This window comes from Mesoplodon densirostris, chromosome 18, assembly GCF_025265405.1.
Source record: "Mesoplodon densirostris isolate mMesDen1 chromosome 18, mMesDen1 primary haplotype, whole genome shotgun sequence".
Lineage (NCBI taxonomy): Eukaryota > Metazoa > Chordata > Mammalia > Artiodactyla > Ziphiidae > Mesoplodon > Mesoplodon densirostris.
In genome coordinates, this window is record NC_082678.1 from 6,892,132 (window position 1) to 6,905,006 (window position 12,875).

Here is a 12,875-nt window from a genome sequence, read left to right on the forward strand (position 1 = left end):
CATGGGGGGCGGGTAAGATGGAGATGTGATAGAAGTGATTCTTTATGACCTCTGAGTAAAGCATGGACATGTCAGAATGACATGTACCTAGCTACTGTTGCATCCAATGGTGATTCTGTTTGGGAGGAAAGGGAGGATGTCCACTTCTATTCAAACTCTTCTCACATGGCTAACCCCACAGGGCCGCACCTTTCATGCTGGCAAACTGGTTTGAATAGGACTCAGCCAAAAGTTCCCTCTGAAAACAAGTGTTGGTGGTGGGCTTTTTAAGTCAAAGTAAAATAAAATAAAAAACTCAACCACCTACCACATGTTTAATGACACAGAATGCACACAAGCAAGCTTTCTTTCCCATCTTGGGGCAGGAAGATGGCCTAATCTAAGTGGCAAGCACCCAAAGAAGGAGTCCTCAAGCTCTTGCCTTAGTCTTAGTCAGAAGCCCCTTCCTACAACTTCCCTTGTCTATACAAACACCATGGTCTTTTCTTTCTTGAAGGAGGGTAGGTAGTAAACGGGCTGTTTCAGTTTAGCACGAACTGAACTGAGAGCCAGAAATGAGAGTGAAAAAGGGAAGAGTCTTACCTTGCCTGGGTTTTGCTTTTTGAAAAGCAAAAGGTTCCTTATGAAAATGGTCCCACTAACCCAGACTTCAGCTACGTGGTAGCAGAGCTCGGGCACGCTGAGCAACCGAGGGTGCACAAAGCCCCAGCTATGGGAGAGAGAAGGGGGAGCTGTGAAAGGAGGGTGTTGAAGGTTCCCCCCGCATCTCACTGTGAAGGCAGCCAATCCTTCCCGGTTTAAATAGGGTCTGGGAAGTGGCTAGTCCTAGTTGCTCTGGAGGTGAAGCATGACTTTCTTCTTGGCTCACCAGGTTGAAACTGGAATTTAAGGACTAGGAGGGCAGACTTGTTCTGACAACTCCACCCTATGAGCAAGCAGCCCAATCCACGTATGTAAACCTGCCACCAGCTCCAAGGCCCTTTGTGCTTAAAAACATCTTTCCTGGGCTCACACCATTGCAATTCACTGTGATTGCAATCCAGGGAAAAAAGTAAAGCACAGTCTGATAGCACTGCTGCAGAGGCGGGAGGCAAAGGATGTGCCCCTCAGAGAGAAAACAAAGCAAAACCAAAATAAACCATGGCAAAGAAAATTCTTTGGGTCAAATATATGAGATGAATGAATTGAGAAATGAAAGCAGGAGCTGTAAGCCACAAGGGGAATCTTTGGCTTGCTGATGCCAGGAACCAATGTGTTTTCTGACCAGGAACTTTAAACAGCCAGAGGTTACAGAAAACACTAAATGACCTGGTATAAAAGCCAGGAGACAAATGAAGTAAGTTGCCTCTAAGTTTTCACACTAGAGCTGAATAATGCAGCCAATTCCTTGGTTATGTCAGGTTATGGGGCACTGTAATGCTTCTTTCTCAGAAACATCTTTTGTAAATATCAGAGGACACTAGTCATCTTAACATATTCCTTCCTGAACTTGAGGATTTGTTAAAATGATGATTTGCAACAGACTAGGTTCTCAGCTTATACTTTGTATCTAGAACATGGAGTTAACAACCTAGAACCAGAATATTACAACAAGAAAATCAATCAGAACAACAAAAAGGGATTTAATTAGTGTTCCATACCTCTCATTGTCTAATGCGTCGGGTCTTGGCACTACAATATTAAAACAAACACCAGCATTAGTTGGTAAGGAAAACTTAAACATGAAAATGTTAGGCTGTTGGTCTGATAGCTCAAGTTTTAATAGGTTTGGGGAAAAGGAAACAGTAATAGACAATAAAAAGGAGACACCACGTTATACTGCCAGAGTTAGGGAGCTGCAGACAAGGGAATGATGGCTGATGCCTGCTCTTTTCTCTGGTGGGATGGGGCGGGGATCCAAATGGAGCATTAGGGCCCCTTCTAATTACTACAGTTGAGAGCCAAGGTGCACATAAAAAAAGGTCCATGCCACCCCTCAAGAGTGTCTGGGTTAGGGGCTTCCCTGGTGGCACAGTGGTTGAGAGTCTGCCTGCCGATGCAGGGGACACGGGTTCGTGCCCCGGTCTGGGAAGATCCCACATGCCGCAGAGCAGCTGGGCCCGTAAGCCAAAATTACTGAGCTTGCACGTCTGGAGCCTGTGCTCCACAACAAGAGAGGCCGCGATGGTGAGAGGCCCACGCACCGCGATGAAGAGTGGCCCCCGCTCTCCACAACTAGAGAAAGCCCTCGCACAGAAACGAAGACCCAACACAGCCATAAACAAACAAACAAACAAATAAATAAAGCAAACTGTCAATAAGTAAAAATAAACACTATTATATTAAAAAAAAAAAAAAAAGTGTCTGGGTTACACGTACGCATCAATGTGTGCCGGGTTACGAAGGCATTATATGACTACTTCAACTCCAGAAATCTGCCTATTCTCTTTAAAAGGAGACCCATTAACTACAATCAATGATGTGAAGTCTTTTGACATTCACTAGCCGTAAGACAGGTGGGTGAACTACCTGATTCCTTGAAGTCTCTGCAAAATAGGATGGGAATGTATTTAAAAGCTGTATACTCTGGTCTGAATATTCTGCCAACACTTCAAAATTACCATGTCCGACCTACATCAATTTTCCTCTCTCTCACTCCCCACCCAAACCCACTGCCCTGCCTGACGTTGCCTACATCTAACTGTAATGCCACTGCTACTCTCCTAGCTTTGAAATCCCAAAGCTGCTGTTATCCCTTACTCTCCTAACCTCTATTTATCAGTATGACGTGTCTTCCTTCTTCACAGCTCTCCAAGCCATCCACCGTTTGTTTCCACTGATACCTCTCTGACTACTTATCACACAGATACAGCCAGAGTCTCCCTTCTTCGCCCTTTTCTCTTTCCATGTGGTCGGGTAAAATGCTATCAAATTAATCTTTAATATCTTCTCAGCATATAGCTCTAATAAAAGAATCATCAGGGACCACCCACTATCTATAGGATAAAGTCTAAACTTCTAAGCCTAACTTAAAGGCCCTTATAAAATCTAATCCCAACATACTTTCTTTCCTAGCACTCCCTTTAATGACCTCTCCACTCCTGTGAAAATGATCAGTTCCCTGCCCTCAGGAGATGCTTTGCAGCTTCTGGTTCCTCAGACTAATCAAGCCTCTGACCCCCATAGAAACCCACTTATCTCTCTACCTGTCCAAATCTTTTGTTTCATTCAAGGCTTGAGCTAGGGCCAAAATACATGACAAACATACTGATCACATACTGCACTGTGACATCTCTGGTGCTGTTCTGTAACTTTTTTTATGTTTACATATGTATCATCTTGGAGAAAAGGAACCATATCTTAGAGGACTTTATCTAAGTCATAATATCTTAGTGCTTTGCAAATAAACAATTTAAAAGAAATTCCTCAGAGGCAAACTGATACTGTCTTGGTAATGATGTAGTACCCAGTGAGGAGAATTATTTTTTAACAACTTGAGGACTATGTATTCCTCAGGCCAATTATGAGGGCAAGAATATCTCAGGTGGCGGATACAGATTTCCTAAGCTTAATAAACAATGAGAAGGACAGAACTCAGCTCTAAGGAACGACAGATGGGGCACTAGCCCTTCAAACGTCTCCTAAAGCAAATAATTCAGACTTCAAAAGATATTTCCAGCTCCACATACTCTCCCAAAACCCCCTAAAACTAAAGGTGAAAATGACAGAAAAGCCATTTCCGGTTCAGATTGGTCTAAATGCTACCAGACTTACCTTTTATTTCAGGCCAGATTTTGCTCTTCCATTGATCTATACACACAATGATCATTGAGCTGAATGCAAGTAAAAACACAAGACGAAGGGATGTCAGGGCAAAGAACCTAAAGAGAAGGAAGAACAGAAGATCATTATCCAATTAAGCTAATTTCAGAAAAGACCAAATGTGCACCACTGGTCCTGTGGTAAACAGACTTAACTGTTAGTTATACACCTTGGGAAAAATCACTTAAACTTTCTGGACTTCAGCTATTTTACCTATGGTGCAGAGATAATAATTTGCTTCTGTAAAGGCAGAGGACTAAACCAAATAACCTCTTAAAGCCCATTTCAACTTTCAAGCCTGTGATTCTATTAATTTTAAGGAGAAATTCATTCTTTGTTTTTGTTTTTGCCACACCGCACGGCTTGTGGGATCTTAGGGATTGAACCTGGGCCCTCAGCAGGGAAAAACGCAGAATCCTAACCACTGGACTGCCAGGGAATTCCCGAAATTCATTCTTATACTGACCAAGTTGTTTTGATGAAAGCAAACATCTTTCTACCAAATTCGACCCTGGTTCGGGGCAACAAACTGACAGACATGCACTAAAGAGCACCTAATTCAATTAGATATCCTTTTACAGAGGAAGGAACTAAGGCTCAAAAAAGTAAAACGAGTTGGTCAAGGTCACACAGAAAGTGAACACTGAAGCTACATCTAAAAGCCAGCTCTCCAGAATTAACACCAACCCTTCTCAAACTCCTCCCAAAAAATTGAAAAAAGAGAGAACACTTCTTGATACATTTAATGAGGGCAACATTACTGTGATACCAAAGCCAGACAAAAACACTACAAGAAAACTAAAGTATATTGATACCTATGAATATAGATGCAAAAATCCTCAATAAAATATTATCAAAATGAATTCAGCAGCATATTAAAAGGACTACACACCATGACCAATTCCTGGAATTTACTCCAGGAATGCAAGGGTGGTTCAACATACAAAAACTCAACAGTTGTAATGTATCACGTTAAGAGAATAAAGGAAGAGCCAGTTCTTATTAGAAGGCATCAACCATAAAGAGATATTTACAAAAAATCTGGGAAATCTGAACACTGACAGTGCATCTGAAGATATTACGAATTATTTTAATTTTGGGGCTATGATGTTATGGAAGTAATGCTTTTAAAGAGTCCCTATCTTTTAGAAATACATACTAAAATATTTATGAATGAAATGATATGATATCTGGGATTTGTGTCAAAACAATAGTTTGGCAAGGGAAAGGGTGTGAAAGAAGAGGAAACAAGATTGACTATGAGTTGATAACTGCGGAAGCTGGATGCTGAGTACTTGAGATTATTTATGCTATTCTCTCTACAAATATATATTTAAAATCTTTCACAATAAAATTTTTTTTCATGAAAAGCTAGCTCTTGAGTCTTTCTATGATCCAACTCTAAAGCCTCTAGGGCAATGCCCTGTGAGTGTCTGTAGTCCAGTGACGTTACCAGACTGTGAGGAAGTAAGTATAGAAATTGAAAGAAAGAATTTAGAAATTTTTATAGCAATTTGACCAACTAATTTTGAATCTAAGGGTATATCTGGGCTTGTATTTTGTATGCATTTTAAATTTATCGAGTAACTCATTTATATTGTATTTTACAAAAGTATTGCTCAGAAATAGACTGGGGAAAACTACAACAGTAGTCCTTCACTGCAGACGGTTTGAGAAACAGTGTTCTAAGATCTTGAGGGAAGCCAAATGCATCACAAGAGGTGGTTCAGCAGGCATGGCTCTTAGACTGACTTGAGTTTATTTCTCTGAACAGCCACTCTGAGTTGATGACCTTGAATAAATTAGCTTGACCTCTTTAAGCCTCAGTTTCCTCATCTATATGTGATGTTAACAATAACAAATCAGGAGACTTTCCTGGTGGTCCAGTGGTAAAGAATCCGCCTTCCAATGCAGGCGACGCAGGTTCGATCCCTGGTCGGGGAACTAAGATCCTACTTGCCGCGGGGGCAACTAAGCCTGCGCGCTACAACTACTAAGCTCGCGTGCCTCAACTAGAGAGAGAAAAACCCACACGCCACAACTAGAGAGAAGCCCACACGCTGCAATGAAAGACCCTGCATGCCTCAATGAAGATCCCGCATGCTGCAGCTAAGACCCAATGCAGACAAACAAATAAATATTTTTTAAAAAAATAACAAATCATGCAAGATTATTTGTAGGTATTAGAAACAACATACTTAATCACTTATAAAAATATCATAGTTGGGCTTCCCTGGTGGCACAGTGGTTAAGAATCTGCCTACCAACGTATGGGACATGGGTTCGAGCCCTGGCCTGGGAAGATCCCACATGCTGCGGAGGAACTAAGCGTGCGCCACCACTACTGAGCCCACGTGCCACAACTACTGAAGCCTGTGTGCCTAGAGCCCATGCTCCGCAACGAGAAGCCATGAGAATGAGAAGCCTGCACACCACAATGAAGAGTAGCCCCCGCTCACCGCAACTAAAGAAAGCCCAGGCACAGCAACGAAGACCCAACACAGCCATAAATAAACAAACAAACAAACAAATGTGTTTTTAAAAAAAGAACAGAGAACTAGAAAAGCAGCAAGGAAACAACTAACAAAATTTTTTAAAAAAGAAAAAAAATCATAGTTGATCTTGCTAAAAAGACAAGAAAATACAAGGCACCTAATATATGCCTAATGTATGTCCTATTCAGTTTTACAATGTAGAAGTGTTGTTAGCTATCATCACAGCAACTGATCAAACAAGAGTAAGGATGACCAAGAGTTGGTTATAAATGACCTCTTCTCTCAACACGTGACCTAATGACATATTCACAGAACACCATACTAAGAGTATAATCCTCACAATAGAAAAAAAAAGCTTTATCTGTATCTATGAATACGTATATGCAAGCAGGAATTGTCAGAGGAACTTTAATTTTGGTCTCTAGACGTTCCTGCACTGTTTTCAATAAACATGAATCTATGTCACATAATTTTTTAAACTATACAAAGAATGAGGGATGGAAGAAACCAAGAACTTAGAAATCCAGTCATCAATGACAACCCTATTCCAATATTTCCACTCCATCACTTAAAGGATACTGTAATTATATATGAGATTACAGAATGAAAGTAGTTTAATAGACTTAAGCCTCTAGAGCTGCCCCAGGCCATTAATTTTCTCTCCAAAGCCAGTTCATCATCCCAACAAGGAAAGTTAAAAAGGCCAAGAAGTGCTCGAGAGCATCTTGCTCCCCAGTGCTGCTGCTTCCACGTCCCAGCAGCAGGATGTGGCACGACTGTTTTCTCTGGAGTACTTGAAAGGGCTCTCTGGGGAGGCAATCCAGACTGTCTGCAATCTCTACTTCCCAAATCAGGATTACTAACACAAATATAAATTGGGGTAGGGAAAGGATACTAAGCTCTCCTAAGAAAGGTCAGTTTTCCAAAGATGATGGCAATAAAAATACTGTTTCTCCAAGAGCTGGACTGTTTTAGTAACCTGTTAGAGCCCCCACCTATGCTTCAACTCAGTTCAAACATTTATTAATTGCCTATTATATGCTGAGGCCTTGTGGCAAGTAGGCCAATTACAGAAAAGAGTAAAACATGGACCATACTCTCAAGTGTATTTATGTCAGTACGTGTTTGTAATATAGCATGACAAGTTAATGATAACAAAGAGGACATCTAAGCTGCGATTTGAAAGATTAATGGTAAGACAACAGGGCAAAAGGATGCAGGGAAAGAGAGGACATTCAGATAGGGAGAAGAGCCAGCTGGAATGACGTATTTAGGGAACTACAAGTAGTATGATAGGATTGAAACTTAAAGAACAGAGGGAGGGGATGAGTATGGGGAGAGAGGCAGAAGTCAGATCATGAAGGGCCCTTCATGACAAAGGGCACTGGATTTTATCCTGCAGATAAAGGTGAATCAGCAGAGTTTTACAAAGGGTGTATTTTCTGGATCATGAAGGCTGAAACTGTGCGCATCTTCTTGAACCAGATTAATCCTGGTCCATAATTCAATTTTAGAGCCAGATATAAGATAACCTTTCCTTGAGCAAGCCAATGCAGAAACTTAAGAGGAAGAAGAGTTTTTCTGTGTGGTGTAAAATAACAATTCTTGGAAAAATAGCTTCTTCCATATAGATAAAATCTTAATTAGTGAAAAGACCACCTCAAACCACTAGAGTTACCTCTCCAAGGTAACTAGACAATTAATATCAAATATTATTAATTCCCTTAGGGGGTCTATCAAATATAAAAGAACGTGGATAAGTGTGTGCTCCTTTCCTTCAGCCCTCAATACTAAATTCTTAAACAAAAAGGAAATATCAATCTCAGATGCATGTGTTTGGGATATACTAAAGTCACATTACACTTTTATTTTATGGAGGTAACATGGAAGCCTACCTGTAAAAAAAAAACTCTGCAACTATGTACAAGGACAAGACAAAATTGAAGATAAAGTACTTGTGAGATTGGTATAGGTAAGGAATGAGGAAAAATAAGGGAGGATTCCTCTGGATTAGTTTAGTCCTGCAATGTCTATTCACGCAGGCCAAAAAATTCACATACAGATATAACAGTGTACAAGTTTGATGAGACAACATGCAAAACATTTTTCAGCAACTATAATCAGCATGAGAACTTTCCAATTTAGCAAAAATAACTACAAATGCAGTCAACTCTGGATATTCACATGCGAATTATTTAATTTGGTTACTGCCCATAGCCCATTACTCCTTCTACCCAATAGATTTTTCCTTAATGATATTTATTTTTTTCATATTTCTAAAGGCAAGCATGTTTACAGGAGAAATTTTAGAAAATATAATTACTAATTAAAGAAGAAAATAAAAATAAAATTAGTACACTGTCACCCATATGAAACAGTCTTGCCAATAAAAAAAATTTTTTTTTGAAACTAAATCTGATCAAGACTCTAGATTTAGCTACCAATTTACAGGAAATACACAGAGGAGCACAGGGGAACATGTTACGCCACAGGGATGCAATCAGCAAAATTCAATCTGTAGGACACTATACAGGACAAACTGGTTTCTTCAACAGATAAATTGCAAAGAGAAAAAAGACTGAAAGGGAACCAACAGAGTAAAAGAGATGTTAAAAACAGAACAATCGGTCACAATATGTGGACTTCATCTGGATGCTAACCCCAAAGAACTGTTTAAAAAACAAAGTGACATTTATGAGAAAATTTGAACACTGACTGGAACCATTAATTTTTTACATGTGATAATGGTAGTGATTTTTTTAAAAATCTTTATTTTTCAGGGTCACATACTGAAATACTTAGGAGATTAAATGACATGACGTCTAGGATTTCCCTCAAAACAAGAAAGGAGGCGGTGGAAAAGAACTGGGGTATAGAAGACACAAAACTGGCCATGAATTGAAAAATTTTAAAGCTGGGTACAATTGTAATACATACTATTATTCTGTCTGCTTATATATATGTTTTTAATTTTCCATAGTAAAAAGTTTAAAAAATAACCTATTATCTACACACATACCCTAAAATGGCAACAGAGGTTCTTCATTTAAAAAAATATTCAAATATAAAAACTCCATGGAAGTATATAGAATATCTGGCTTAAAAACCTCCTCCTTCGTTTAAAAATACATAGGCATGTTTTCCTTCATCACCAGAAAAGCATCCACAACTTGAAAATGATTACATCATACACAGATACAATTAGGTGGTTTTTTTTTTTTTTTTTTTTTTTTTTGGCTGCACTGGGTCTTCCTTGCTGCATGCGGGCTTTCTCTAGTTGCGGTGAGCAGGGGCTACTCTTTGTTGTGGTACGTGGGCTTCTCATTGCAGTGGCTTCTCTTGTTGTGGAGCACGGGCTCTAGGCGCGCAGGCTTCAGTAGTTGTGGCATGCGGGCTCAGTAGTTGTGGCTCGTGGGCTCTAGAGCACAGGCTCAGTAGTTGTGGCGCACAGGCTTAGTTGCTCCGCGGCATGTTGGATCTTCCCAGACCAGGGCTCAAACCCGTCTCCTGCATTGGCAGGAGGATTCTTAACCACTGCGCCACCAGGGAAGCCCCTACAATTAGTTTTCTAAACCTTTCCCTAATTGAACTGAGATGTTTCCAATTTTTGATGTAATAAAGCTGAACTACATATCACTGAGCATAAATCTTTGACCTTATTTATGATTAACCACTTTAAATGGAAGTACTAGGTCAAAAAGCATTAACTTATTTTTTGTAACAGTATTATTGAGATACAGTTTGCATACCATAAAATATATCCTTTCAAACTAATTCAATGTTTTTTAGTATATTCAGAGTTGTGTGACTATCTCTATTATCTAATTTAGAACATTTTAATCAAGAAACCCATGCCCATTAGCAATCACTCCCCATTTCTCCCAGCCCCTGAAAAGGTAATAACTTTTTAAGTATCTTAATACATGTTGCTAAATTACTTTCCAGAAAGGCTGTTGAATTTATGTTCCTATCAACCATAAAGCAGTTTTTCCATATTGTGCCCAGAATTAAATACTATCATTTTTAAAAACCTGATACACAGAAATTAGTAACTCACTGCCACTTATATTAGAATTCTTTATTACTAATATGTAAAAATCTATATATCCATTTATTATTATTTGGGTTTTTTGTCTTTTTACAAACTGTCCATCCCCTTTATTATGGGCTAAAATCCAATTAATTATCAGTCTAAATAGAATACTCCTTGGAAAAACAATCTGGTGTCCAGAAAAATCATGAGAAATTTCAAAAATAAACAATTTTTCTGAGGTCAAATATACCATGGATCCTCATCATTAGTACAGATAAATTAAAGTTGGCTATAATCATAAACAAAAGAAAGATCCCAAGTCTATTTTCAATCAAAGAAGATACTATTTCTGGGTTCCTTTGTTATTATGGAGTAAGCTTCTCTCAGTGGCACTTCAAACAAAGCATCCCATCCTATAGGGACAGAAAGCCCATTATTGTACAGCACTTGTGGCTATCTGGTTAACGAGCCAGTCACTGGTAAATTAGAATGAAAAAAAATTAACCCAACCAATATCACGTAGTGATAGTTGTTGCTTGCACAAAACCAGAAGTGAAACCAGCTAGCTGCAAATGACCTACCTTATGTTAATGGACAGAAAGCACCCAACCTATAAAAAAATAAATAAAATAAAATTCAAAAAAAAAAAAGAAAAGAAAGCACCCAACCTTATAATCAGAACAGATAAAAACTGATGGCAAAAGAGAGGCAAAAAAAAAAAAAAAAAAAAAAAGTAAGCCAAGGCATCTCTGGGAGTCTTCCCTGCTATCAAAAGCAACAAGAACCCTCCAAAAACTATCATCAGAAAATTTGCTCAATAGATTTCATCTGAAATTTGACATGTAGATTTTTTTTTCACAGAACAAATGTTTCTACTTAAATACACCCTCCCTTCCATCTCCTATCTCTATTACTTTTTACTCAAATTCTAACTTAAAAAAAACATATATATATTTATTTATTTATTTGGCTGCATCCGGTCTTAGTTGCGGCACACAGGATCTTTATTTGCTGCATGTGGGATCTTTCAGTTGCAGCACGCAGGCTCTTAGCTGCAGCATGCGGGATGTAGTTCGCTGACCAGGGATCAAACCTCGGCCCCCTGCATTGGGAGCACTGAGTCTTAACCACTGGACCACCAGGGAAGTCCCTCAAATTCTAACCTTTTATTTTTTTTATTTATTTTATTTTATTTTTTTTGCGGTACGCGGGCCTCTCACTGCTGTGGCCTCTCCCGCTGCGGAGCACAGGCTCCGGACGCGCAGGCTCAGCAGCCATGGCCCACGGGCCCAGCCGCTCCACGGCATGTGGGATTCTCCCGGACCGGGGCACGAACCCGTGTCCCCTGCATTGGCAGGCGGACCCCCAACCACTGCGCCACCAGGGAAGCCCCTCTAACCTTTTAGATCAGCACTGCGGTATACCTTTAATCACTTCTCCGGTCATTTTTTTTTTATTTGGGGGGATGGGGGGGATTGGTTAACTCAGACTAGTGACTGTAAAAGCAGATCCCAACAGAGATCTTAAAAAAAACAGCTTGTGGATTGCTCTAAATCAATATTCCTAATTTAAAGACCATCTAGAATCACAGAAGGCCTCCTTTGTCCTCCCCTCATCTTATGAGTCAAACTAAAAAGTTACTGAAACTCTTCTTTTCTGATCCTGTCATGACACACTCTTGCTGACTCATATTCTTCCCCCAAATCATTCATTTACACGTGGTGCTGAGGCTAATGAAAATATAGGCTATTGATAAGGAAGGCCTGACATTTCTGTTATTACACTATAGAAAATAACATATAAGTGACCAGAAGCAATATAGGCTGGAAGATCTCTAATATGATCACTATAATTTTTCTGGAACCTGAAAATAAGAGTGAAAGCCTTGAAATACTATAGGAGCAAGGCATCTACATCTATCCCTACCTTTTATGTTGTTTTTTGTTAATATGTAAGAGGGCACATTCACAGGTAAGGAAAAACCTCAAATGAGAAGACAGAACACTGAAAGTTAAGAGCTACCTACCTGAATTCTGATGATTTGTTTGTATTCCTATCCAGTCTTCTAATACATCAAAATGTATAAAACACCTCAGTTAATGACGTATCATTATTCAAAACAAATAATGAAAGAAAAGTAAAATGTTTCAGATTTGATTTTTCTCTGACCTGAGCTAATGGATCTGCCTGTGTTTCCTAAATTGCTTTTTTAAATAAAGTGAGAACAAAGCAGTTACTCTTCAACGTTCCTAAGCAAAACGTCAACACCCATATTCAATCTGATGCTACTGGAATGTGAAGTCTAACTTTTATTTTGAACCTCACACTACCTTCCAAGGAAGCTCATTTCCTAAAACAAACAATCCTGTGAATTCCAATGTTAAAACTACCCTAGCCTCTGGGGTCAGTCATTTTGTACCCTTCACAGGTATAAGTCCTCTCCAAAAATGGCGTACCCAATTGCCCTTTCATTCTCAAGAATCACACCCTCATTTTGCTACATCTCTCCCTCAGCTACTTAGAGCCTGATGGGAATGTAACAGGAG

General features: G+C 39.4%; 1 protein-coding gene across 3 annotated transcripts in view; it reads right to left on the minus strand.

Moving 5' to 3' along the window:
• The window catches only part of RETREG3 (reticulophagy regulator family member 3), a 57,955-nt gene that overhangs the window by 5,557 nt on the left and 39,523 nt on the right, over positions 1 to 12,875 (minus strand). For 2 of the 3 annotated variants that reach the window (XM_060081818.1, XM_060081816.1), the window contains exons 2-4: positions 3,754 to 3,860; positions 1,641 to 1,671; positions 583 to 709 (exon numbers count right to left, since the gene is read on the minus strand). In XM_060081818.1, the coding sequence (XP_059937801.1) occupies positions 583 to 709; positions 1,641 to 1,671; positions 3,754 to 3,808 (213 nt within the window). In that variant the 5' untranslated portion in view covers positions 3,809 to 3,860. Of the gene's footprint in view, positions 1 to 582; positions 710 to 1,640; positions 1,672 to 3,753; positions 3,861 to 10,910; positions 10,940 to 12,875 lie in introns of all 3 variants that reach the window. The other variant, XM_060081817.1, reaches the window with a different exon arrangement.